The 27,867-nt window shown below is 37.5% G+C and overlaps 2 protein-coding genes and 1 long non-coding RNA gene across 16 annotated transcripts in view; 2 read left to right on the top strand and 1 right to left on the bottom strand.

Annotated features, from left to right (window-relative positions):
- RALGPS2 (Ral GEF with PH domain and SH3 binding motif 2) overlaps positions 1-27,867 on the top strand; it is a 189,397-nt gene that overhangs the window by 114,991 nt on the left and 46,539 nt on the right. The gene's annotated exons all lie outside the window — the stretch shown is intronic.
- On the top strand, positions 6-8,126 carry LOC138850469 (uncharacterized). The gene is made up of 2 exons (XR_011390258.1): positions 6-6,648; positions 6,729-8,126. It is a non-coding gene; the product is annotated as an uncharacterized lncRNA (long non-coding RNA).
- ANGPTL1 (angiopoietin like 1) lies at positions 7,529-27,782 on the bottom strand. Its single transcript, XM_002715003.5, has 5 exons — positions 26,768-27,782; positions 20,707-21,555; positions 11,736-11,929; positions 9,649-9,919; positions 7,529-8,216 (listed from the first exon to the last, which is right to left on the bottom strand). Exons 2-5 carry the CDS (start codon positions 21,527-21,529, stop codon positions 8,029-8,031), a joined length of 1,476 nt encoding a protein of 491 aa, XP_002715049.1. The 5' UTR covers positions 21,530-21,555; positions 26,768-27,782; the 3' UTR covers positions 7,529-8,028.

Genomic DNA, 27,867 nt, shown 5'->3' on the forward strand with positions numbered 1-27,867 from the left:
GTTACGGCACTGTGCGCTCGTTGTTTCTAGTAGTGTGCAATTCAGTATATTTTTAAGTGAATATATCCTTTATGTAAATTCCTGCAAGATGCTAAGTTGGAAATACTGAATAAAGGAAGTTGTTACTTTTTATCTGGAATGTATTTTCATGTGAAGTTAGCCTTTTGTTCTTAAGATTTTCTCAGACTGTTAAGTTTTCTAAAGGATGGGCCATATGGTAATATTAAAATAATACATGTTATCAATGCTTTTGAAGAATAAAAGTTAATAATGAAGTTTATTTAAAATAACTAAAAAATTGATCAAGATTCTTAGATAATTGGCAGATATTTTAGTGTGAATTCTGAAGAGTAATCTCAATGAATGTTGGCATTATTGTTGACTTGGATGAAGTGAGTTGTTTTGCTTTAGAAATTCAACTTAGTGCTGACTCAGCTCTGTGTTTTAAATATTATTGGATAAGAATTTACTTCTGTGCTGTGCGTCTTACAGTGCTTCTAAATTCCAAGAAATATTTAACCAATAACTTCATAAAACCATTTGCATCAAAATACAAATGTTTTATTAGGTGTTAGAAGTCTCAAACTGTTCTTTTTAATTTGTATATAAATTAAATATATAGAAAAACTCTGATATATAACTAACATGTATTAAAATAAATTGATTTGATCCTATGTAGAGAGTAAGCAAATGATAAAGCTTGCTTCTTTCTAAATATCACTCCCCCCTACCGCGTAGGAACAGGGAGCTAGACTCAGCCTTTATGTAACTACTCAGTCTGCATTTCGGAATCGCTGTTTCTGAGAGTAACTGAAAAGCCCGTTATTGGTTTAGGAAACTCCACTGTGCTACCTTTTCTGTACCAGTGACTAAAGGACAAAAAGGGCCAAGGCAGTTGAGACATGGGTTCAGCCCTGGAGAGCATCAGCCTTTGTTGACTACAGAGGAGTTGTGCTTTGTCTTCTGGACTTTGTTTATTGGCTGCTCTTTGTTTGCCTTTATCTTTTAGTAAAGGTCTCAGTCCACTTCTTTTCTTACTTCTTACAGTCATTTGAGGTGGTCTCATTCACTCCCAGATCTAGAATAGAACTGTATGTTTAGCTGTCTTGTCATGTGGGAGCCTCATCACGTTTTAGCTGCTAGAGTACTGATTGATTGAATATCCAGGTAACTCCAATTGAACGTGTGCAGAAATGGATTCATTATCTTTCCCCCTTCCTCCAGACCTGCTCCCTGTCTTACCTCCTAGCTGTAGTCTGCAAGGACCACATTAGTGTAACTTCACTGCTGCACCAACCTCCAAACCTGGGGTTTCACCACACTTCCCCTCTTCCTTCTCTCTGAACTGTATTCTCCGGTAAAGTGAGATGAATGTGTCTGAGGATAATCTAAGTTAGAAACTAAAAGGGGAAAAAATGACAAAGAACATAAGACATGAAAATGGAGAACATAGACTTTAGCGTCTACATAATTTTACATGTTGATAGGCTTCGTAGAGTTCACCCCTATACTTTCATTGAAGGAGCTTGTATATATATATATATGTGTGTGTGTGTGTGTGTGTGATCACTGCACACTGCTTGGCATAAACATTTGTTAGATTTGAAAAAAGAAAATGAAACATCTGTCATATAAGTTATTATGACTTGGTTTTGGTAATCTCTGGCATGAAAATTGTCCTTTTAAAGTAGTAACAGTTTTGTTCTATAGCAAATCTTGAGGTTAAATGTATTCAATCTCCAAAAACACACATGCTTTTCCTAAGAAAATGTGAAGCAAATCTCTTATACAACTTTCTGACTGCATGATGGACAGGTGGTTCTTTTTTTTTAATTCGTTATCTTTTGTACTGAAGTATGTTGAAGAAAGATTTAACAGTTTAAAAATTTATTTATTTAGTTAAAGAGAGAGAAGGAGAGGCAGAGAGAGAGAGAGGTCATCCATCCACTGGTTCACACTCCAGTTGTCCACAATGGCCGGAGCTGCAGCAATCAGAAGTTGAGAGCCAGAAGCTTCTTCTGGGTCTCCCATGTGGGTGCAGGGACCAAAGCACTTGAGCCATCTTCTCCTGCTTTCCCAGGCCATAGCAGAGAGCTGGATCAGAAGTGGAGCAGCCGGGACTCAAACTGGTGCCCATATGGGGTGCCGGCACTGCAGGTGGTGGCTTTACTCACTATGCCACAGCGCCGGCCCCAAGATTTAACAATATATATCCTAGCAGAGTTAAATTTTTCATAGTTTATTCTAATTTAAATTAATTAGGTTGTAATTTTTAAATTTAACTTGTCTTGATTTCAGAATCCTTTCCCATTTAGTACAGGTGCCAAAAGCTTCAGCATTTATGAGATGCTGTACATTTGATCAGAGTGAACTTACCCTGAAGATGTGTAAGATAACATTTCTTACACATGTTGGTAACTGTTTTTAACTGTTACTCTTGAGATGTAAAGAATTTGCATAATACACCCTTTATCCATTTTGACTGCAGGAGTTCTTAGGAAAGAATATGTCATCTGCAGAAGTTGGAGGGTAGAGAAAGCTAGTCATCTGTTTTCTTATCATAAGAGATGTGGTTCAAACTCTTAGCAACTTCCCACTAAAAATGGTGGTCGAAACCAACCATTCCTTGTGAAATTTTGCAAAGGGGGTAGAGGTTTCTGTGTCAACAGAAGTCCTATTTTGAGACTGTTAAGTTTATCTGTGATTTAATGTGGGTTAAACTGTAAGAAGTAGAAGATGTTTTCTTGGCTCTCAACTCATATCCTTTGAAAAAATACCTTATGTTGGTTTGCATTCAAGGTAAAAATTAGTCAGCTTGGATAATACAGTGAAGATTTCTTAGAACAAGGATACTATTTGTCTACAGCAGGATAGTTTGGCAGATCTCAAGGAAAAAATTACTTTATATGAATTACTGCTTTAAATCTGAAAATCATGAACAACACTCATTTGTTCTTGTCATTGGAGAATGATCTTCAGGGGCTTGCTGAGGAATTCGGCATGGGGAGTTATGCTTTGCTGCAAAGAGAAAGCTAGATGGTTGTACCAAAATATTCAGTTGTATGAAACAGAAATACTCTTTCATGTGCATTTTCTAAGCCTACTTTAGTCGTGTGATGAGAAGTGCAGAAGCTTAGCCAGCTCAGGATGCTCTTTGGAAAGAATGCATATTTTTAAAAAGCTATGAAAATAAGTAAATTGCTGCAGCACTATGTATTGCTTCCTATTAGGTAGGAGCAGAACGTTAGCCAGGTTTTTCTGAAGTCTCCAGCCATTCAGTAAGGCATGAGTACACTGAGTTGATGTATCTAAATATGTCTTCTCACTCTCAGAGAGAGAGCTTTTTCTCCTTCACCATTTACTCTCCAATTTAATGTCAGGTTTTCATGGTAGGATTTTTTTTGTGTGAAAAGAAAAGGCTGTCATGTAATGATGTGTATGATAATATAATATGAAATAATAATGTATAACCTATGTGATATGGTTCCCCTTGCCCACCACTTTCAGAAAACATCCTGTTTCATTTCCATTATAATACTTTCATTAAGCTGCCCCCACCTCCAGACAGAGTATAAGCCCGTATTTGTCTTGGTTCAAGGATTTATTCTTAACAACATATAGAACAGAGGTAGGCACTTAATAGTTAGTGGCTCAGCCAATTAAATGACCCCTTTCTGGCTCTTCCCATTGTTCCATTAATTTAATTTGTTTTAATTTCTGTTGACATACAGTAAGCTTATTTTTATGACAGATTTGCATGGATCAACAACTTCTGCTGCATCTCCAGTTTTCTTTGTTACCTCCGCGAGTAAGCAGTGTTTCTTAGCTCCATGCTTGGGGCAGGTATATATAGCAGGTGATGACGTGGACATGGTGTCTGCCTTTATACATCTCTAGTAGCAGAGGTGCAGGTTACTATCACTCGTCATGAATACTGTTCTCTCTCCTGTGCTGTGGAACGGGCACCCATTCATTGCCTTGCACCTTGCATTGTTCTCATCGCCATTAGTGAATTTTCAAAGCATACTCACTTAGAAGGCTCTTCAGGTTTTATTTGATCCTTTAATAATAATTTTCAGCAGTCTTTACCTGTACTGAAATGTTAAATACTTGTCTCTCAGTAGAATACAGTTCTTTAGGTTTACATAACTTTGGAAACTTCTTCTAAGCTATGTACAAATATTTTCAAAAGCAGTAATTTTAATTCACATTTCTGTTCGGACAGTTTCAGTAATGCCCAAGGCTTTCTACAGCTCTGTGGGAATTAATGGGATATTTTTCTTCCTCTTTAATATAATTTTACCTGATTAAATATATAAAAGGCTCTGACACTGATCTCAAAAATGAGTAATGATAAAATTGTCACTGACTTTGAATATTTTAGGAATTTTATTCTGTCTTCCTTGTTTTGGTTTGGTTTGTAAATAGTATACACTATATGGATTGCTTTACCCTTTTCTTCTGATATGTGCTGTTATATATTTTATTCTAAAATAACAATAAAGTATGTTTAGTCAACTTCTTTTGGATCCTGAAAATGAATGCTAACCAAATGGCAGCTAGCCCTAGGTTTTTCTTTAGCCAAAATTACATCCCCGTTTTCCATTACATCATTTATATCCTTTTTTACTCTCGTTCTTTTTTACATATTTAAAATTGCTCCAATGTTCTTTTTTTTGTATACTCTGAAGCTCACTGTAGACCATAGACTTTTGATATAAAAGAGTTGAGATGGAAGTTGCATTAATTTCATCTCCATATGCATAGTTTTCTTTTCAGAACTTATATGATTTTAACAAATAAGAATAGTGAGTGTACATGTCTGTGTGCTAGTTATAAGCAAAATCATATTCCCCCTTATTTCAGCAGTTGCTTTGCTACTGATGTTTCTGTTAATATTTCTATAATTTATTTGGTAATTTTTGAGCAAACCTGAACCAGAAAATAATTTTAATAGCACTTATTAAGCATTTATCATTATTGATATTATGTTTTATATAAAGTATCTAATACATAATAGTAATGTTATTGGTAGGTGCTATATTTTACAGGTAAAGAAACTGAGGCAAGCAAGGTTAAGTTGAATTACTATGGAGAAATGCATTATAACTATTTCATTGAAAGTTTATACAAAGTTTTATATATTAAAATTTGGGGAATCTGTTTTTAGGTAAAAATTGTGAGTTCATCAGCCTTTCTGTACTCATTAAAGAATTGCAACTTGATAACTGTTTAACCCTACTGACAAAATTAAAAAGCCTATTTTTGGATGACTTTTTTCAGGGGGAAGTAATTGTATCGTGAGTTCAGTCTTTTTTTTCTTACTTGGTTCTCTTTAACAGACACTAAAATAGAAGACCAAAACTAGTAGAGTATATTATTTAGCTTATTGTTAAGATTATTTTAAATATACTGCCTATAAATAATAGTACAGATTTATTAGTAATTTAAAACACTTTCTTGATTGCAGAAATTTTTGAAGGTTTATTGTATTTTTTACCAGTGTGAATCCTAAGAAATAGAATGGTAAAAGAATTTACCCTCTCATTTCGTGGCTAAGAGTTAAGTGAACATGAGACTGAAGATTGATCTTTATCCTCACAGACTTGGAGCCTGAAGATAATAACCTTGTTCGTAGATACCTACTAAATTTCAAAATGGCATCTAACCTTGACATTATTCAAAATCTCCAGTTTGAAGAATTTTGCTTCAGAGAGCCATAGTGTCCTAGGCCTGCCATTCAGTGCAGAATAGGGCCCAGGCCTAAACTTCACTGCATATACAAACAATAAGCAGTCATAAAGAATCCATCGATCACTCTGCTCAAGTTCAGTCTTGGAGCTATGTCTTTATTTCAAGGTAGCCTGCAGACTAGGTAGCTCATGAGCCTTCCCTACCACACGAGTGACCAAACCTCTTCTCACAAGACTCTCTTTCGGCTGAAATGTCTACTGTGGCTATTCTTGCCTTAAGTTTTCTTTTGAATATTTTATGCTTCTACCTCTTAACGCCAACTGACTATATCTCTGTTAGGTTTTCATGTGACGATCATGGATCAGTGCAATTTCATACTTGAAAACATGGATACTGTTGTTTAAGTGTATTTATTGACTGCCTACTCTGTGCAAGGTACCATTGATACTCAGAAAGTATGTAGAAGAGGAGTAACAATATTGTAGCTACAGAATACTGAGTATTTATGAGTGCATCAGGCATAAATCTTAGTGTTTTGCATTTACTACCTCACTCATCACAATAACACATGAGCTGGGTATAAATGTTATCCCCATTTTATAGAAAACGAAAACTGAGATGGGAGTGTATGCATTGCCCAAGGGAACACAGCCCACAAATGGTAGAGCTGAGCCGCAGACCTGAGCAGTGCTGACCCTGGAGCCTGCGCTGATCATCATTCAGTGCTGCCTCTTGGATCCTCTCAAGAAGCATAGTTGCCCAAGTTATTCTTAAGCTCTCTAGGAACTAACTGCAGGGCAGTTCGTCTGCTCTGTAAACCCGTTGCCTAAGGCATAGAACATTCAGTCTAGTTTTCTGGTTTGTATGTTGACTTCTGCATCATTCCAGTTGCAATAATATTCTTCCGCGGTAAGTTCTGCAACACTTTTCTGGGATATAGTTTGATGTGTGTAGGTGAAAAGCTGTAGCTGTGTCAACAGATGAGACACTCTGGTGAGGTTTCATTCAGTCAAGGTTTGTTACAGCAGTTAGAGGTGAAAAGCTGTAGCTGTGTCAACAGATGAGACACTCTGGTGAGGTTTCATTCAGTCAAGGTTTGTTACAGCAGTTAGAGGCCTGACTCCTCCCAGAGAGCTCAGAGCAGACTTGAGAGGGAGCTCAGAGCCATTTTGAGATGACAGTACATAAAACAAAGAATGACACCACTGTAAGATCTGGATGGTCTCTCCTTTGACTGTAAGTTTTATTTTGAGATGTGGTCAGGTTAATAGCCTTGAGTTCAAATGATTATCTTCAGATTAAACCATTCCTATGGATAGTTTTGACACATTTTTAATTCTGATTGAATTTTCCTTTTGGTAGAACCAAAAGTTTTGTGAGAGTTCTTCAAAAGTTTAGCTTTACAAATGAATTAAGGGAGTCAGCTCTAAGCAGTGGGTATATTTCTGGAAGGAAGTTCTTCTAGAAGATGACTAATAAAGTTGTTGATTGCAAAGGTGAGTTAAAGATGAAGTGACACTAAGCATTAGTACCAAACCAAACACTGTGAAATAGAATTATATTCGGACTGTTCAAGCCGTTGTGGATTCTGCTGTGAAGCTGCTGATCCGTCAGTACTGGGAAAACATCCAACAATTTCTTGAAGTAGTTTTGGTCCCACCTATAGTTGAGCACTAACACTTATAAAGCTAGCCAGGCTCTCTGACCTAGCACACACATTTTTTTAATGGTAAAGATTGGTAAGTTAGAAAAAAAGGCATTAATAAGCAGTTTATAATTAGACTTCAGATATACAAGAACTCAGGTTTTAATCATTAGATGTAAAAGGCACAAATTTGACTTGAAATAATCTTTATTCAGTGGAAAATGTATTTTCTGTTGGCAAAACTAGAGATTTCTCTCTAATTTCCTGTCTTTATATAAATAAAATGGCTTACTTGACTGAAATCTTAAAAATTGTTTTTTGTTGGAAATCAGAGCAGTTTCATAGTTTTTAAATAAATTGTTAAGTATCTTAGACATATATTCATTTTTGACTTAAAATAAAGCTAAGATTTGTTTTACATGTGGCAAATATGTACATTTTAGAAAATAAATGTTGTCTATACCCAGGCAATGTAATTTTTTTTCAACTAGGATATGGATACAAATAGTATTCTGTGGTATGTTGAAGCAAGATGGAACTACATTCTCAGATTCCTTTTGTAGAATTGTAAAATTCATTTTGGAAACTGTAGAAATAAATGTGCAAAGTAATATACATGTGACATTTACATTTCTAGGAACAGAAAAATACAAAGTTCTATGCCATTTAACCTGAAAGACTGTCCCTCTTCAGTCAATAGGTTTGATCATCATCTGTACTGCTCTCAAGGAGTATGACCCGCCTCTGTATTCAGCCCAGAATATTCCGTCTTGGTGCTTGCTTCTGTAATGGCCTCCTCGGTACCATACTCCGTTTAGGTTAGAATGTGCACAGGTGTTGTACCACCAGCCTCCTTTGTGAAAGTGAGCACAGTTTCCTTTGAAGGAAAAAAAAAATAGAGATGTCAAAGGAAAAGTTTCTCTTAAATATGATACTCTAAAAAACATCAAAAGCTTATTCTCTCTTTGGAACTTTTTTTTTTAACCTTTCTAACTGATTTCAGTTACTTTTTTCTAGTGGGTTTGTGTTTTCATTCTATAGCCATCTCATCAACTGGTGAAAGATCAGATTTTGCTCTTCAGTTGCTGAATTCATCTTTTTTTTTTTTTTTCCTTTTCAAAAAGGGGGGTGGGTTTAATTTTCATAAATAAAATGCAAGAAGTTTGTGTCAGAGACACAGAAGGAAAGATTGGGAAAGACAGATGACAGGGTACTAATAAAGAAAAAATTTGAGAAAAATTCATTCTGGAAATAAGTAGCCATGGGGGCTGGCGCTGTGACATAGAAGATTAAGCCTCCACCTGTGGCACCAGTTCAGTTCCCGGCTGTTCCACTTCCTACCCAGCTCCCTCCTAATGCACCTGGGAAAGGAGCACCCACATGGGAGACCTGGAAGAAGCTCCTGGCTCCTGGATTCAACCTGGTCCAGCCCTGGCCATTTGCAGAGTGAACAAGCAGATAATAGATCTCTATCTTTCTCTCCCTCTCCCCCCGAACCCACTTCTTTTTCTGTATCTCTGCCTTTCAAAGAAATACATAAAATCTTTAAAAAAAAAAAAAAAGCCAAAACTGCTATAAAATAGCACTAGCAGCAATCAAATGAGTTTCTGCAAATAATGCATAAATTATGATCATGTCTTTATTTTCTCCAGCTTTTACGAGTGTAAAATAGTAACCTGTATGCTGCTTGCCAAGATATAACTTAAGAGAAGAATAAATTAATTTTCAGGGAGCGTATCTCTTTATCAAGGCCAAAAACATATGTTAGAAAAGTAATAATATGGTTTTGGCATTGTGGTACAGTGAGTTAAGCTGCCACCTGTGACACTGGCACTCCATATGGGTTCTGGTTGAGTCCTGGCTTTTGATCCCACTCCCTGCTAATGCACATGGGAAGGCAGTGAAGTGTGGCCCAAGTCCTTGGGCCCCTGCACCCACACAGGAGACACAGGCTCCTAACTATTGTGACCATTTGACTAGTGAACCAGTGGATGGAAGATCTCTCTCTGTCTCTCCCTCTCTCTGTCTCTCTCTCTGCCTTTCAAATAATAAGATTTTTTTTAAAAGGTACAAAAAAAAGTTGTTGAATTGGTTTAAAAAAAAAAAAACAACGACATGAATTTCCCATCTGATGCAAGTCATTTTGCCATTCTGGTGCTTACGTTGTGTAGTCAGAAGGTTTGCTTCCTCTGTTCCCTGCCAGCCCTGACTTAAATGCTGTCTTGTCGCAGGAGCCAATCCAGATGAAAATAGCACCCACCCTAGGCCCTGTTGTCCACCACAAAGGATGGACACTTCTTCTTACCCACCTGTATACACATCTTTATCTCTGTCCAGTGTGGTGAATTGTTTTCCGTTATGCCACATCAAAGAATCCCCTGCGTTTCCCTGGTACGTGCCCAGCCGTAGCCTGTAGTATTCACTTTCAGGCTCCAGACGGAAGCTGCTGTATTCTGCGTAGACTTTTTTATCACTCCAGTCTTCCAGTTCAATTAACAATTTATAATTATCTTGATTGCTAAGCATGTAGATATTTTCCAATCCAAGCCAATATTCTCCATCAATGTTTCCAAACCCTTTCTGTTTAATAAACAAAGAAACAAAAGTGCATAAGTATAGGGATAGTTAATGTTTTCATAGGTAAGTTTTAAATGTTTGATAGCTTAAAGATACTGTCCATTTACGTGATAATGTAAACTTCCATTTGAATTGATCACCTGACTTTCGTAAGCCCTGCATAGTCACTTTGTTTTGCTTTGCTTTCTCTTAATCTGTCAGATAAATATGAAAGCAAGTAAGATAAAAGCAGAAGAGGGCAAAATTTATTCCTAGCTACAAAAAGCATTACTGAACTACTCAGTCTTTAAAAAAAAAAAAAAGGGTTCTTAATCTTGTTAATACTCCCCAAATACCCAAAATTTTTTTTCTAAAAGTATGATACTGTCTCTACCATAATTAAACAAAAAAGGATATCTAAAATTATTAAGATTGTTCAATAAAAAATAATAGCATGTGTTTTAGAATAAATTCTTTAGGTAAAATCAGTAAATATAAGATAAAAATCTTCAAAGTTCTTTTCAAAAATTGTAAATTACTGTTTGGAAAAAAGAATCAGTTAACTGCTGTCATACTTTAGTAAGCATTTGACATTGCAAATGTGCAGCAAAATAGATTTAGTAAACCTGAGCTTAAAACTCCAAGTACATCCTCAAGAAGGTAGTGTTAGAGAATTTTTCACTCTCTCATTTGTGCTACTTACATGTTTAGAAATCTGTACAACTTCTGACATGGATATATGAATTTCCATTTGTAACTACCAGTAGAATTTCACATAAGAGTGAGCAATCATGTTACTTTGTAGTTTTGAAAGTGCAATTAAGCATCTAGAAAACATATTTCCTATTTGCCATCCTTGAACTGCAGGGGTGTGTGTGTGGTGTGTGTGTGTATTACTCAGAAGCATGACCATCACACTTGTTAACAAAGACCAGTTGTCTACCTTTCCAGAATTGGTATCACAAGATTCTGGTCAAATATGTAACTGTAGCACCAGTGCTTGTGTCATAGAACATGGTGGCTTGATTATCAGAGGTAATTAGTCCAAGAAAAGGGGGTTTTCAATTTTTTTGAAATTCTGTACTTCACACTTTTACTTAAATACATTTGATCGTACAAGTGTAATCATAAACAAAAAAGCAGTTGTCTTCTTAGAAAAATACTTCACAGAGTATTAAGTTATATATGTGGGGTTTTTTCAGAAAGTTCATGGGAAGGGGATTAAAGATAAGGAGTTTTATGTGCTTTATTTGAAAGGCAGAGCAAGAAAGAAAGAGGTCTGTGTACTATTTCACTCCCCATATGGCCACAACAGCCAGTGCTGGGCCAGCCAAAGCCAGGAGCCAGGAGCTCTATCCAGGTCTCCCACATGCGTGACAGGTCCATGCACGTGGGCCATGATCTACTAACCTCCTTTGCATGCTAGTAGGAACTTGAATGAGAAGTGGAGCAGCTGGGTCTTGAAGCAGCCCTTCCATAGTGGATACTTGCATCACAAGCAGCAGCTTAACCCAGTTGACTGCAGTGCCAGCCCCAAGTTTATTTTGTTGCAAAAGCAGTTTTAAATCCATGCATAGTTTTTTTCATAATATACATTTTCCATGAGTTTTTTAAAGACCTCTTATGTAAATAATCCAGACAGAAAGTGAACATTTAAAAATAAGCCTTCAATTTCTTTTTTACATTTTAATTTGGACTTTTCAGACAAGGAGGAATCATCTTTTTGACAGGTGCAGATAATGAAAAACCTTAATTTGTTCACTATCTTGTTTATCAGATAGAATGACCACGATTCTAAGATCTTTGTTCCACCTCCTCCAGGTCTGAATCACTGATTTACCTTATAATTTTCCCAGTTTCTGAAAAAGTTGACAGAGCCATCTTTTCTTTTCTGAATAACGGTCCAACCCCCAGGGTCCAGACTGTTTTCACACCATAACTGCATTGGTCCATTGCTGTTTTCAGGTTTGATCAGGTAAATCCCACTGATTGAGTGCCCGGCTTCTTTGGCTTGCTGGCAATCTTTGAATGGTCCTGCAATGTAGTATGTAGAAATTTAATATGTACAGACACATGTGAAAATAATTGTAATCAAGGTTCTTACCTTTGTCTTCACAGTTACTACTTTTTATGTGTTATATACACAGTATTATGAAAGTTTAACTAAATAGAAGGGTGACTTCAGTCCCACTCTCCAGACGTTAATTTGTTTTGTACTGTTCTTGTCTTTGTTCATACACATGCCTTTTTATATTACTGTAATCCTAAACCACATAGAAATTGGATTCGGTTTTATTTTAACAAACATTTCCGTAAGTCTTTACGTTTCATCTGATTTTTGCTATTCTAAAAATCACACAAAGTATCTTCATTCTTACTGGTTTGGTTTCTTCTCATGGACATACATAGAAGCTGGGGAATTGATCTGCTGAGTCAGAGGTATAGCTACACTTTCACAGCTCTTCATAGTCCCCAGTTTACAATTTCTAAAAATGGATTTCAGTGAAGTACACTGGTCCCTTGAAATACTTGATGAATATGGGGTATCAAGGCAAGCATTGTAGCACAGTGGGTTAAGTTGTTGCTTGGGATGTCCACATCCCATCTTGGAGCACCCGGGATCAAGTCCTGCCCCCACTTCTGATCCAGCATCCTGATAATGTGCCAGTCTGGGAGGCAGAAGATGATGGCCCAAGTCTTTGGGTTTCTGGCACCCACATGGAAGACCCAGATGAAGGTCCTGGCTTTGGCCTATCCCAGCTCTCGCTGTGTGGGCATTTGGGGAGTGAACCAGCAAATGAAAAATCTTGGTCTCTCCCTGTCACTCTGCCTTTCAAATTAATTAAACTTAAAAAAGAAAGAAAATGGAGTACTAAGATCACAGACATTTTAGAAATATTGAATGTTGTGTTTCCCTTTTTGAAACCCACAACGTACATTCACATACTAAAGACTGAGAATTCCTGAGATAAAGGAGCTGGAGTCGGCCAGACTTTTACAGTCTACATTTCCCCCCGTGGAGCACTTACTAACAGCCCGTGAGAGTGCGTTTCTGGAATATTGATCTAAATTTATATGCCCAGTGCTGGTTTTCTTACTCTGTGTAATGACCCTGTGACCCTGTGATAGCTGATAGGTGTTCCGAGGTGGAACAGTCGACTGAGGTCATGTATCTGGGAAAGTGGTAAACCCTTAAACTCCAGCCATTTCTTTCCGACCCCAGAGTCCGTACTCTGGAATGCTAGGGTGCATTTGCCCTTGTGCTGTTTCATGGTTTTAGGTATTAACTATTTTTAATCCACCAGAAAGTTATTCAGACTTTTTTAAGTGACAGAGTATCTTGTAAAATATCATTTGTAGGGTGTTTGAGTCTTGAACTTGAGATGTATACATTTTGGGATTTAGAGAAGGACGTTTCTAATTTAACTGAACATTCTTCATGACCCTTCTGTGTTTTGAGCCTTTTTTTATAAACATGCAAAAAACAGTAAGCAATTCATAAAAAAGAATTACCATAAAGATTTATTAGAACAAAAGTATAAACATTTTGTCAAATTTTACATTTTCTTAGACATTAAAAAATTCTAATATACATAATTTTTAGAAATTTATGATAATGGATAGTTTAGTCAAATTCTTAGAAGAACTTCTGTACTATAAAAATAATAGGATTGTGACATTTCAAGAAATGTATTACCTATACTGTACCAAATAAATACTGCATCCTTATTGGAATAGAATTAATCTCATTAAATAGTTACATGTTTCCACCATTAGAAGGAGTTCTTAGAGACTATGATCTCTCCCATCTAGATCGCTCCTGGAAGACAGACCATTTTTGTTTTTCTTCTAAATTCATGTCATCCCTGTTTTAACTCTTAGTTAGCAATAGGTTTTGTTAAATAAATGAGTCAATTCATTGCTCTCATTTTAAATACAAGGAAATTAAAAGCACACACGAAAATGAAGATCAGTTTCTCTAGTCTAGATTTTTATTACATTGGTATTTCACTTTCAGGTTTTTTAAAGCTATGATAAAATGTCCATAGCAGTATAGATTACTAGAAAAAAAAAAGTTGAGAAACAGTAGATTTATGTTGTCTCTTGTAGACTATATTATTTTAGGGATTGCAGTTTTTTGTTGCAAAGTTTTCAGTTTGGTTTGTTTTAATTTCTTTTTTGAGATACCCATTTTTGCCTTCATTATAAAGGGATTGAAGATAGCCAGCATAAAGATACTTTAAATTTTTCATTCTTCCTATTCCTGCTTTGTGGCAAGGGTTTTTTCCCATCATAAATGGATTTTGGATTTTCTTTCCAAAGACCTTTTATATATCTACTGAGATGAGAAAGGGTTTTTTGTTTTATTTATATGGTGAATAACATTGATTGTATTTTCAGTATTAATCAACCATGTATTCCTGGCATAGACTCAACTTGGTCAAAGTATGCAGAGCCCTAACACAGTAACTAATGTAACCATCATCTTTTCTCCTTCATTCCTGATCTTGCAGCTCATTTACAAAATGGGTGCATATGTAATTAATGAATTCAATATGGATGATTAAAGATGAATAGTCCTTTTACTCCCGAGAAATAGTGTATTCCTGAAATCACCAACAATCTGCAAATAACACTAAGAAATAATAGCTATTTAGCTGCCTTTACCTATGGCACAAAACATTAATATTCTTGGGGGAAAATCCCATGGAAACTGATATGATCTCTTTGTTTTACTGATAGTATTCTCCTATTATTTTTTTAACTGATCACCTATGAGCTGCGTCACATTACAGAAACAAGCATTATAGTCAAGTTAGAGAACGGTAGAGAGGCTGTATGTTAAATAGAATGAAATTTGCAGAATTTTAATTTCATACATGGGAAGTAGATACAGGGAGAAATGCAATATGACTCCCAGGTCCATGCGGTTTATTTTGTATGTTGCATGCTAAGATATTTGTTTATTCATAGGCATGGACTTTGTCCTGAGCTCTCAAGTATTTGTTGAACTAAATGATTCCTGGTAGGCATGAATTCCAGAATTTCTTCATTTCTACATTTTCTTTCAAGAAATATATTTTTTTGGGCCAGCGCTGTGGCTTACTTGGTTAATCCTCCACCTGTGGCGCCAGCATCCCATGGGCACCGGGTTCTTGTCCCAGTTGTTTCTCTTCCAGTCCAGCTCTCTGCTGTGGCCTGGGAGGGCAGTGGAGGATGGCCCAAGTGCTTGGGCCCCTGCACCCGCATGGGAGACTAGGAGAAGCACCTGGCTCCTGACTTCAGATTGGCGCAGCTATTTGGGGAGTGAACCAACAGATGGAAGACCTTTCTCTGTCTCTCTCACTGTCTAGAACTCTACCTGTCAAATAAATAGAAAAAGAATTTTTTTTCTTTTTGCATTTAGCATAGGCTAGAGACTGTATAATTCTCAAGGGACAGAGAAGCAACTAGAGTCAAGTGGGAGATAGAGTACTTCTTTGTTACCACTTCTAACTACCTATAACAAGTACTTTGATAGAGTTCTGCAGGGCATGTGGTAACCATGTCTAAAAATTAGCTCACTGATGTTTTGGGGGAAGGAGATGGGAGTCTACCTATATCTGAGCTGTTTTGAAGATAAGTTAAAAAAAAAATGCTAGGGTGTGGGGAAGGGGGAGGGAGTCTTCAAGGCCACACGTAGCTAACGTGCTGAGGTATGGGAAGGAGCTGGAGGTGTTGTATGTCTGAGCTGTAAATGGCTAGAGATGATACTTAGAGCTCTTGAGCTAGACTGAGTTGTCAGTTTCGGTGTTTACAATTTACATTCAAAGTTTACATTTAGGAGTTGGATTTTCACTAGGCTACTTGAAGTGCTATAAAATATTTAGGAACATCAAGGTGTTAAAGGTTGACAGGGTACAGGTTGAATACCCTTTAATGTACCCTTTACCCAAAATGCTTGGGACAAAAGTGTTTCAGGTTTTCGGGTGTTTGGGATTTTGGAATTTTTACATAGACTTTGCTGATTGAGCATCCCTAATCTGAAAACTCGAAATATCAAATGCTTTGAAATCGAAACTGTTTGATCAGGGCCAGTGCTATTGCATAGCCAGTAAAGCCACCGCCTGCAGTGCTGGCATCCCGTATGAGCGCCGATTCAAGTCCTGGATGCGCCACTTCCAATCCAGCTCCCTGCTATGGCCTAGGAAAGCAGTGGAAGATGGCCCAAGTCCTTGGGCCCTTGTAACCACGTGGGAGACCTGATGACTAGCTGAACATCTTGTTAAGTAATGCAGATTGCATGCACTTTCACATTATGCTTCTAGAGGTACCAGCATGCAGAGTGCAGTGGCAGGGATTTCCTGGTTCCAGAAACATCCGCAAGCTCAGCAGACCTCACCATCTAGGCTTTTGTACAGGTGCTCAGATAGCTTTGAACATCTTTTCCAGAGAGAAATAAAAACAGTTTAAGTAAATGATTTGGCACATAAAATAAATACCAAGCCTGTTTATTGTTGCTTATAGTAATTTATATTTGGTAAGAGTCAGCAGCTATTGATACTGGAAGGGGATATCAGAATCAGCCAGTCTAGCCAGGACTCTGATTGTGCAAATGAGAAAATAGAAACAGGCAAAATGACTTACTCAAGGTCATGTAGCAGAGGTATGGTGGATACAAGTTTTCTAAATTCTGTGCTCTTTTACACGTGCATGAGGGTATTGTTAGTGTAATGGTTCTTATGGTGTAGCTAATCATGCCTTGAATTTAGGTGACCAACATTCATGGAGTAAAGTAAGTAAAAAGTTGATGTTTACCTAAAGAAATGATGAATAAAAGAAAATGGTTATCTCCTTAATTTGTGTTGGTTTATTGGAGCTATATACACCATGGTGTCATTAAAGCAAAATATGTTTCGAGGTATTTCTGACATGCTGAATTCTGACACAGGATTTAATTGAGTGACAGCAGATTTTTCTTGTGGTAAAGCTCAGTATATAACATAACTTAGAATTGATATGTGCCATTTGTGTAAGCAGTTTCTTAGTTTGTCAGTGTGTAATCACGTGAGTAGTCATTTCTGCTGGAATTGGTGATAGCATTCACTTAAGATTCAAGGCCCGTGTAGAATACTCCTTGGCAGTCATCTCCATACTCAGAGTTGTATACCTTGTGAGTTTGCCACAAAAAACCACACATCTCAATTATATTTATTTGTAAATTATGTATACAAACCACTGTGCTGATAAAATATATACATTAAAAGCTTACATAAAACCTGTATAGAATTTTTAAACAAATCTCAAGAATAAATATATAGTTTTTCTGTTTGTACCCACTGGGTCATTTCATGCATAGCTTCCCTTTGGAAATCAAAGGGCTTGAGGGATATTAACATTGAGCATCTTTTATGGAATTCAGTCATGCTCTGACCTCTGTTCATTAGAGCAGTGCAAAATCAACTAATCCAGTAAAATGCATTAAAGTAATTTCATAAAGGTCTTTGGAATGACAACCTTAAGAAGCTCTATACAGATGTTAGCAAATCAGCTAACATTTATGTAGCAACTGCAGATGAGACACAGTATCCATGTACCAGGAAGAAGCTGGTAATACAGTTGGCAGCCATGCACATGTGCTGTGAGCACATGTAGAGTGCATGAATGGGACAGAGGGGAGGAGCAGTCACTTCAGACCCATGGGGTCATCAACGTAGCTTCAAGGAGGAGTTGCTTTTTTTTTTTTTTTTAATCTGAGCCTTATAGTTTGAATAGTCAGAAAGATGAAAAATGTTTAGGAGAAAATGAGTGGATTCTTTTTATTGGAGTAGAGGGGTTTTGTGAGGGAAACGCATGCAAGGAAAGCTAGCAAGAGAAGAAGCTTTGATTCTTTAGAAGAGGACGCTATTCTTAGCCATCCTAGGCAAATTGGAGTTTGTTTCCAGTGGGGGACTAATGAGAAATGCAGTGTGCGGGTAGATTAGGAAGACAGGTCTTTTGGAATCCAGAATATATTTTTGATGGAGAAAGAGACCAGTTGGCAGGCTGTTGTGTAGCTCTTAGAAAGAGCTAACATTTGGGAACTGCATTGTGGCATAGAGGGTAAAGCCGCCACCTGTGATGCCTGCATTCTATATATAGGGTGCCAGTTCGAGTCCTGGCTGCTCCACTTCTGATCCCTGCTAATGGCCTGGGAGAGCAGTGGAAGACTGCTTGTGGGCGACCTGGAAGAAGCCCCTGACTCCTGGCTTTTGTGAACCAGCAGATGTAGGATCTCTGTGTCTGTCTCTCTCTGTAACTTTGACTTTAAAAACATACATATTTTTTTCAAGGAAAAAAAAAAGAGCTAACTTAGGAGAGCTGGACATTGTTGTAAGCACTCTTCGGGCATTCTACTCTGTGAGGCTATTTTTATTCCCATTTCCAAGATGAGGAAGCTAACACAGAGCTCTACCCATCCCACCCTGAGCCTCACAGCTGGTAACCCAGGGAGTCTCTGTCTTCTAGTTGCTGCCATGGGTAATCTGGCTCCGATCAGAAATGAGGGAGACTGGAAAGAGACAGGTGGAATTCTGCCGACTGTATGGGCCAGGTGGGAAATATCAGAAATGAGCTGAGCTAATTCAGAAGTGGATGGTGACATACGTCAAAATAGAGAAACCAAAAACTATTTGATCCTTCAGTTTTACTTGCAGAAGTTTGTCCTAGAAATACAATTATGGAAAAATAAAAGAAGGAAAAAAAAGTTTTAAACTACAAGAATATGGATTGTTTATGCTAGAAAAGGAGACGTGTAAGTTTTATTACCAAAGTGTACTTCTGATCTTTTGGATGTCCCATGAGGCTTCTTGGAGCAGTTCATTGGGATTTTCTAAACTTTCTTCAGTAAATTATGTGTTACTTTTATAATGATAATTTTCTTATTTCTAAAAGGAGAATGCTGATTTGGGAAAAGGATTGTGTTACAGCTTAGTTACTACTTCATCCATTCACTGTTCAAGCGCCTGAAATATCCTGTGCACACAGTATGCCACACTTGATCCTGGCTCAGTGCTGAGAGAGAATAATGGAAAGACAGTACTTTACCTTATAGAAGCATTCAGACTAGCAGAGACAGATAAGTAAATAACTTCAGTATAATTTAATGTAGAAAACATGTTCAGAAAATAGTCATTGACTGGGACAAGAGACATTTAGAAGTATGTATGTTTAAATCTGGAGAGGCATAATTGTTAACAGTATTTTTAAGCTTTGAAATCTGCTAAGTTGACAGATAAGCTAAAAATGACATTTCAATAGAGGAAGCAGCAGTATGTGAGGTGATGGTAGAACATTTTAGCTTTGGTTAGACTCTGGAGGGGGAGCTCCATTCAGGAGTCATCTAAACAGTAGTGATATGTGAAGCCTTGATGTTCTGTGCAGCCTCTAAATAGGACATTTTAAGAAAGCCTTAAGGCAGAAAAGAAAAAGTATGCTGGGGCCTGCACTTTGGCCTGGTGCACTAAGCTTCCTCCTGTGGTGCGGCAGCGTGGGCACCATTTCGAATTCTGATTGCTGCTCTTCTGATACAGCTCTCTGCTATGGCCTGGGAAGCAGGGGAGGAAGGCCCAACTGCTTAGGCCCCTGCACCCCTGTGGGAGATCAGGAGGAAGCTCCTCGCTCCTGGCTTCAGATCAGCTCAGCTCCAGCCATTGCAGCCATCTGGGGAGTGAACCAGGGGATGGAAGACCTTTCTCTCTGTCCCTTCCTCTCCGTAACTCTGCCTCTCAAATAAATAAATAAATCTTTTAAACAAAAAAGATGGCAGTGAAAGACTTGGAGATGTAGGAAGAGCAGGAGTATGGTAATCTGGAAACAGGAAAGCAGCAGTGTCACTGCTGCAGAGAGACACAACCACTCTGATTTCTTCCTTTCCAGGCTTTGTGGTTTTGTTGTCATTTAAAATTGTTTCACAGTTTTATGTCCTGCCTTTTCAGTAAGTGAATGGATTGAGGTTTACTCTCTTTTTACTTTTGAACATGTGGATTTCCCCTTTGATGCTAAAGGATGTGAGAGAATGGCTTAGAAAAGGAATGCAAGTATAAAACAGTTCTACAATACTCATTCAGAAAGTAAGCAGAGTAAGCAGCAATTTTACTAATGCAACAAAGATGAACTGTTTGTTTTCTGAGCAACTAGATAAACAACTAATAGTGAAAAGAGGAAGGAATGAAATTAAGAAATAGAGGAAGGAGGTCTTGTAATAAAACTAATATGGGTACAAGATGCAAATCATTAGTTTAGCCTTGAGTACTAGGAGAGATAGCTTCTCATCATGAGACTGGAGGACAGGAGGGCATGGGTTTTGTATAGATGCTGTTTCCTCCAGGATAGGAAAGAACAAAGAACCCAGACCTGATTAGACTTTGTCCTCCTACGGTTGTAGATGAGTTATCTGCTGAGAGTGGAGGAAAAGAGATGTAATTGCAGGCTTGCAGACAGGGAGAGCAGAATCTCAGCGCTCCTTTTTAAGAGGGCAGTGGTGAGAGCAGCAGGCAGTAAATGAGAGGATTGTGCATTGCCGTGAGGCGCTAGCAAGGCTCCGTATGTGAGGGATGGATCATCTCCATAAGAATCTGGACTGTACGCATTTGGATAGAAGACTGTTCTTTCACAGAAGACACGAAGTTTTAGAATGCCTAGAACCTTTGAGCTGGAAGAAGATATGTATTTAAGTTTTACTCTTGATGATGTTCATAAAAAAAGTAGAAATTGTAATGTACATGCATCATAATATCAAGATGAATAAGCATTTATAATGAGCGTTGTTTAGTAACAGTAAAGTAACTCACCTTCATTGATGAATGTTACAGGTGGCATCTTGAAAGGGCTTTTGGTGGGAGAAGTCGCCAGGTCAGGTGGTGGCATTAAATCTCTGGGATACCCTGGGTCCCTCTGTATCTCATTGCCTCCCAGCAGACCAGGGGTGTACTGATGGCTGTTAGGGATATGTTGTGGCACCACCTGGACAAGAGGGGGAGACACATGGGTGTCTTGTCGGGAAAATATTCTCAAGCACTGTTCTTCCAGCACAGTGATCATCACAGACTGGTTATTGACAAGATCAGTCAGAGAAGCGTATTTCACCTCTAGTTCTCTGTACCTGGTTGCCATCTTGAGCATTTCGGTGGTGACATTGAGGACTTTGTTTTCCAGCTGGGAAAGCTCGAGTGAGTTATCCCTCTTGCGGATGATCTCGTGCAGCAGCTGCATGTAGAGCTGAGTGACGCGGGAGTTCATGTTGCGGCTCTCTTTCCTGAGCAGCTTCACCTCATTGACGATGTTGCCGTCCACGTCCACCACCAGCTGCAGGACGTCTATCTCCCGCTTCTGCCTGGAGAGCACGTCCTTCAGGTTTTCAAGGTCCATCCTGGTGACCATGTCTTTCATGGCGCCCGCATCCTGCCCTTTGGTGTTGACACAGATCGGCCCTGTTATTTTTTGTTCGGGCACCAGGAACGTGTATGAACATTTCTTCACCTCCTCTTTGCCGTCTGTGGCACGAGGGTATCTCCTCTGGGTCATTTTCTTTATTTTGAACTGTCCTCCTCTACAGTGTCCAGTGCCAATCAGCAGGAAAATTAACACACCTGCGGTCCAGATAAAAGCCTTCATTTTGAAATGAAGTTGTACAATGACGTCTTTTGAAAACAAATCAGCGAAGGGGGAAAAGTGAAAAGAATTCATATTAATCTATATTTAAAGTCAGTGATATACAAAAAGGAGGAAACGGAGTATTATTATTAGTGTTAATAAATTAGCTGAGAAGTAGCTTATTAATTTCTTAAATTTGATATGAAGTTAGAATGCTTTAACATTTGCTTAAAGATAGAGTTGAACAAACAACCCTTCCAACACCACTTTATTGTAACCCTGTGTCTTCCCAAGTTCATAGGGCTGAGTTTGGTCACTGCCCACTGAAGACAGAGGTACACTGCTAGGGCCTATTGGGGCTTTTGAAACCCTAACTCCTTCCTTACCTTTAAAAAAATTCACTGCCTCTTAAGATTGGGAAGATGGTACACAGTGTTTGTTAGGCACTAATTAAAACATTCTTAGCCTCACCAGTGTAAAGATTACCAAACAACTTAGCATTTTAGATTTCTACCATGCTGTTTCAATGAAATTGATCTGTTGTAATGAGTAACAGGCTTCTGGGAGGGGGAGCTTAAAAAAATTTCAGTGTTGCAAACTTTTTTCCCACATTGACTCTTGTTAAAATGGAATTTAACTGCGCAAATTAACTTAAAAATATTTACAGCTCAACAATTGTGTTAGTAACCCATACTCAAAGTTGCAGAACCATTTTTAATTGTTCATGTGGTACCTTCCTATCTAAGTTCTAACCCTTTCTTTGTTTCTTCTTTTATTCCTCTTAGATCTTCCAAAGGTGTCCATCTCAGACTTTTTTAGCCTTGACCATGCCTTAAATGTTTTCAATCTTTTGTCCGAGACCTTCTTCTCTTACTACAGACAAGAGGAGTTAAATTGTTCACTCAAAGGACTTTTAATTAACTTTGATATCCGGTTAACTTCCAAAAGTCTAGACTACACTGTTCTCCTAAGATCGATTTGTATGTTATCCAGTGGACTACTGCTTATTGTATATGAATGCAGCAGAATCTAATGTGCAAAACTGACTTTTTCATAGGGTACAACAGTTACCCCTCCTATAGTCATTAATTCAGATAATGGAGTAACATTCAGCCAGTTAGCCAACCTGCTTTTTTAATTTGTCAAGCATTTTAGACATATCTAAAACAAGATAATTTTAGCATCATATGTTTGTTTTTGTTTTTGTAGTCTCTCCTTTTTGGATTGGTGGCTGACTTATTGTGGGTAATGGTGTTTCCTGAACTGTCATCTTGTATATGCTCTAAATTCATGGATGATTGATAGGTTCATTCTGTTATCAGCGGTTCTGCTGCTCTGTATTGTGATTTTCTACAAGCATTACCAAGGAAAGAAGCTGTATGAATGTTAGAGTTGGAATATGCCTTAGAGACTCTTTGGACCTGTGTTCTTGTTGAAGACCCGGTCCTCAGCACTGTGAGAGCCAGGTCTTCAGTCAGTATGTCGCTATAGCAGTGACACATGTGCCAAAATGTGTGCTGGAAATACTTCATTTTTGCTGTGGCAGACGAGAAATGTTTGTTCTTTATAGTACAGTTTCTTCAGATGAAACACTAGAACTGGTTCCAAGAGCTAACACTTCTTTTCTTGTTAGTTACTGTAAAGTGTAGTAGAAAGGTAAAGTGTGTTTATTTCATCATGTTCGTTTGCAAGCTTCTGTATTACAGCCTAGCTTCCCGCACTAATAAACAGGATTCCTATCTGCTGTTTTTGGAGTTGGCGGTGAATACCTTAAGAGACCTTTTCTACCCAGTTTCCCACCTATGCATTTGTTTCTTAATTTGAGAAGTCAGGACCAAAGTCATTTTTGATTGTTCACAACAACACAGTAGTAACAAGACTTCATTTTTACTGGGTGCTTATTCAGTGCCAGACAATGTTTTAGGTCTTATGCATGTATCAAGTCATTTGCTTCCCACTACAACCCCATAAAGTAGACTATTATGATCCCTATATTCAGATGAAATTGGTGTCCAAAATGTAAAGACCTTATCAAGAGTCACACAGGGATGGAGCCCGAATTTTAATAAAGGTGTAAGACTCCAGAGTTGATATTTCAATTTGGCATTACATTACATTATATAGCAACATATTCTAAACTCTTTTCTGTGAGCAACCCTGTGACAGTACCTTATGTTTATGCAGTGCATAATACGTGTTGACTGTTCATTCACAACAGCACTGTGAAGTTGCATCATTTTATAAAGCAGTGAGGTCCTGTAGAAGCTAAAACACTAACAGGATCCAGACTTTCTACTCATAACTTTCCCACACCTGGAATTTTTATCTTAGGTTGTAACTACAGCAGAATCTCAAGTTTGTTTCTTGTTTTGCATGGGCTTTGCCTGGTTTGTATCTTTTTTCATTGGCTGCCTAATTATACAAACATATTTGTGGAACATTTTTGTTAGAATTTATTTCCAACATTTTTACATCCCAGACTTTTCTGCTGCCATTCCTTTCTCTTCATATGTATTCTCTCTGTTGATATTTATCTATCTAGTGTGTGATTTTGATGCCCTCCAAAAAATAAAGTTGTATCATTGAGATGTAGGCTGTTCAGCTGCTACTTTCACTTTCTTAAACTTTGTCTCCTTATTTTTGGTGTTTTCAGAACAGATGGAGTTGCTTTTCCTTTATTGACTTGCTCAAGATAGGGAGAGTGAGCAGAACAACATCCCATGTTTGTGTCAGGCTTTCTGCTGGCCGCCCAAAGCACACATGCACGGCTGCTTCCGGCTTTGTATGTGTCTGAACCTTGCTGTGTGACATCAATAGAAAATTAGGACCTCAGGAATCATCTATCGTGTTTTGTTTTAAAAAGACTTTTACTATGCAAAAGTTACCTGTACCAAAAACTAATAAAAGATACTATGTTCTATTTCCAGATTCATGGAACTTAGGTATAGCTTATTAAAAAATAAACTAGGAGGAATAAAATAAAAGCCATCAGCCTCCTGGTTACATAAGTGTATATCATTTCTCCTGTATATTTAACTTGTACTAAAATCTGGTTTCGTTTTAATAGTAGAATGGAAACCCTTAGATCATAAAATTAGTTTACTTAAATAATTTCTACCATGAAATAAGCTACCAAAACAAGGAAAAACCAGAGTGTGTCATGAAACTTTAAAACAAAGTAAAATCTATGAATCATACTGATTGTATTAATATATTGTCTTAGTACCAAAGATTTTCCTATGACAAGTAAGATGTGTTATGCAAGATTTTTCATCAGTGTTCTCAGTTAAGAACACCCCCCAACCAAAAAAGTCAAAATGTTCTTGTGTGTGTTCTGCCTTGGGTCATTGTGGTTACCTGAGGTTCCTGTATGATTAAGTCGTAAAATTTATTTTACATTAGTATGTAAATGAGTCAACTGAAGATTAACTTTTTTAAAATAAGTATAATTGCCTTATCCTTTTAAAAGCAATGACTTAGGAGTCACTTGAAGCAGAGCAAGGAGGCACATTTGTTAAATGGTAGACTGACTACGTCATGCGTAAAGAACTGGTTTTAAAAATACATTTGCTGTTCAAAACGTTCTCTTATTTAATATTTTCCCACATATGTTCAGTTTTAAAAGTGAAACACCATAAACTATGTTACCTCATAAAACCTTTCTGTATATGCTAAAATTTTCCTTAGTCCCAAGAGAATGTTGTAAATTTGTTCTGGTATACTGAAGTTAAAGACTGTGTCTTTGCTTGGTTGTTTTGAGGGGAAAAAAAATCTTCTGTGCATTTTGTTAATTTTGTTAGTAGTATTTCTCTTCATGGCTGCTACATTACCAGCTATTAAAAGAATTAGAAGTCAGGATTCAGTTCCTTGCAGATGCTGTACTCAGAGAGGCTTTTAATTGGCCGCGGGATGTGCTGAAAGCACCGGGAGACAATGGGGATGAATGTGTGGCCTTGAGGATGTGTGTTAGATAAAGACTTCTAGATTGGGAAGAGACTGGAGAATAATCTCATCCCTTGGATTTATTTAAGAAAGGGATAAATAGTGGTGTGTGTGATTTGATTATCGGAGTAAGTGCTTGCCTGAGGCATCAGTAAGAACTGAAGCTTAATGAGGGCGGCACTTTGCACAGCAAGCAACAACAAAAAAGAGATGACAGTGCTTCAGACCCAGCATTGCATGGGAATTATGTCATCAGAGCTTCTTACGAACATGTGCTTAACAGAGAGAGAAACTCCTATTTTTAGAGTTTTGAACCTTTAAGGAAAGGACATGGAAATGAATTTAATATTAGTTTACCGTTACTGGCTTGTTGAATATTCTTACAGTTAAAACTTCAAGGCCCAGAGGCTTCCACAGTGTCTCGGGTGTTAAAATTTAATATTGGTAACTAGTAATTTTGCTTTTAATAATTTTCATAATATAGTTACCAAGCTTCTAGATAACCATCCATAAAGGGTTCCCTTTAATATTTTATCAAAATTATTTCTAAGAATATTACTTGTTTTTAACCTTTTAACCATCTACTGAAGTAATGTGACTTCTAGGTCCATGTTTTCTACTGTTAATGCTGATTGCTTACATAATCTTAACCTGTAAGAAGATTTAGTGTTTTTATATCAATAACTTTGCTTTCCTTAAGTAATTCTAGTTTTAGCAATTATAATTTCTGTTACCCAATTAAGTTGTTGTTACATGTAAGCCTGAAAAGCTTTAACATTTTGAGTTATAGCAAGAAATACCATAGACTTAACTCATCTGCACAAGTTTCTGCTTAATATTTGATTATAATATAATTGGGCTTTTGTGACAAAGCCTTTCAGTGACTTTTATATCTGCTTAGTTTTGTTTGTGGGAAAGAAACTAACTGCGTTTACGCTCTGCTTTATTTTGTATCCTGTTGTTTTTGATCACTGTGCTATGAACCTTCTACATTTAATCTGTTACTTGTTAAGATTCCTTTCTTGTGTCAGTAAAGCATTTGTTTTCCAAAACCCAGCATGTATGTATCACTCTATAGCAATATATACGAAGTAGCATTAAATTCAACTTGAAATAATGAATTAAACATCATAAAGTACTTAATGACCAGTTTTTATATGAAGTTGCAAAACAAAACCTCTTTCAGATGAGCTAAGTTATAGTATTTTCTTAAGTTCTTTGTTTAGTAACAGATTTTAAAATTTCAACTACAAATACAAAATATGCATTTTGATACACAAAGTATTTTCAAACAAAATAAAAGAAATATTAAAATACCTTTTTGTGTCTGTTGGTAAAACGAATCCAGAGACTTGCTGCCCTTATTCTTGATTTAAAAAATCAGTTTAGAAGTTTGTTCATCTGTGACTTTAATGGCAACTGCATTTTTGTTTTGGACCGTTGAATCCAAGCTGTAATAAGGGGCTTCTTTTTCTTTTTACAGTACTAATCAATTGAGTTTGACAAGCCACCTATGTAATTTTAAGTCGTATAGTAGAAGTTCTGGTCTGTGGGCTGTCCTTAATCCAGCGGAGAAAGCATTGTGGCTTTGCTCTGTCTGCCACATGGAGAAATGCGGTAACCAGCTGCAGCTGACACAGATTGTATATACAGTACCCTTGAATAGTGATTCCCTCTTTCTCAGTGGACTGAAGTTCAGCCCACATATTACGTCACCAACAAAATTGCTGGAGACTAGGGGGAAAATCTCCTCCTTAGGATTTCCTCTCTGTAGCCTTAAATAGGGTGGGGGTAGTGGGATCAGCAGGAGGTTGAATAGCTGGGAACAAGGAGAGATTGTGTGCAGGTTGAAGGAAGGGCACCATCTGGAAACAAACTATCGGAGTTCAGTGGCAATTACAAAACACGTTTCAGGCGGCTGCCAGAGACCTTTAACGTGCATGAACTTCACTTAGTGGAAGTACTTGCAGGCTGATGAGTTCAGTTTTTGTTACAAGGAACTAGAGCTAGGCTTTGTCAGGAGACAGCCGCCTAAATACGGAAACTCTGGCCTACAAGAATGTTTAAAACATTTTACTTCCTACTTGCCATGTTACAAGGCTCTGAGGTTACAAGAAACGGGATTCTGCTCTAGCATACACTTCTTAAGATGACTCTGTAATATATAATTTCTTAAGGTCAAGTTTAATTACCAAGAATAAGTGAGATTCTTTCAGAAACAGAATGCTTTTTAATATTGAATTCTGGTATCGTGCAGTGTCACAGCCTCATGTTCTACAAAACGGTGCCTGTTGCTGGGTTGTCACTTTAAATCAGACACAGCCAGGCGCTGAGTAAAGGTGGTCTACTCCTCAGACAAATCACTGCATGCACCCCGGCCCAGTTTCCTCTTCTGGGATGAATACAGGGCAATAGAA

Source organism: Oryctolagus cuniculus, chromosome 7, assembly GCF_964237555.1.
Source record: "Oryctolagus cuniculus chromosome 7, mOryCun1.1, whole genome shotgun sequence".
Taxonomy (NCBI): Eukaryota; Metazoa; Chordata; class Mammalia; order Lagomorpha; family Leporidae; genus Oryctolagus; species Oryctolagus cuniculus.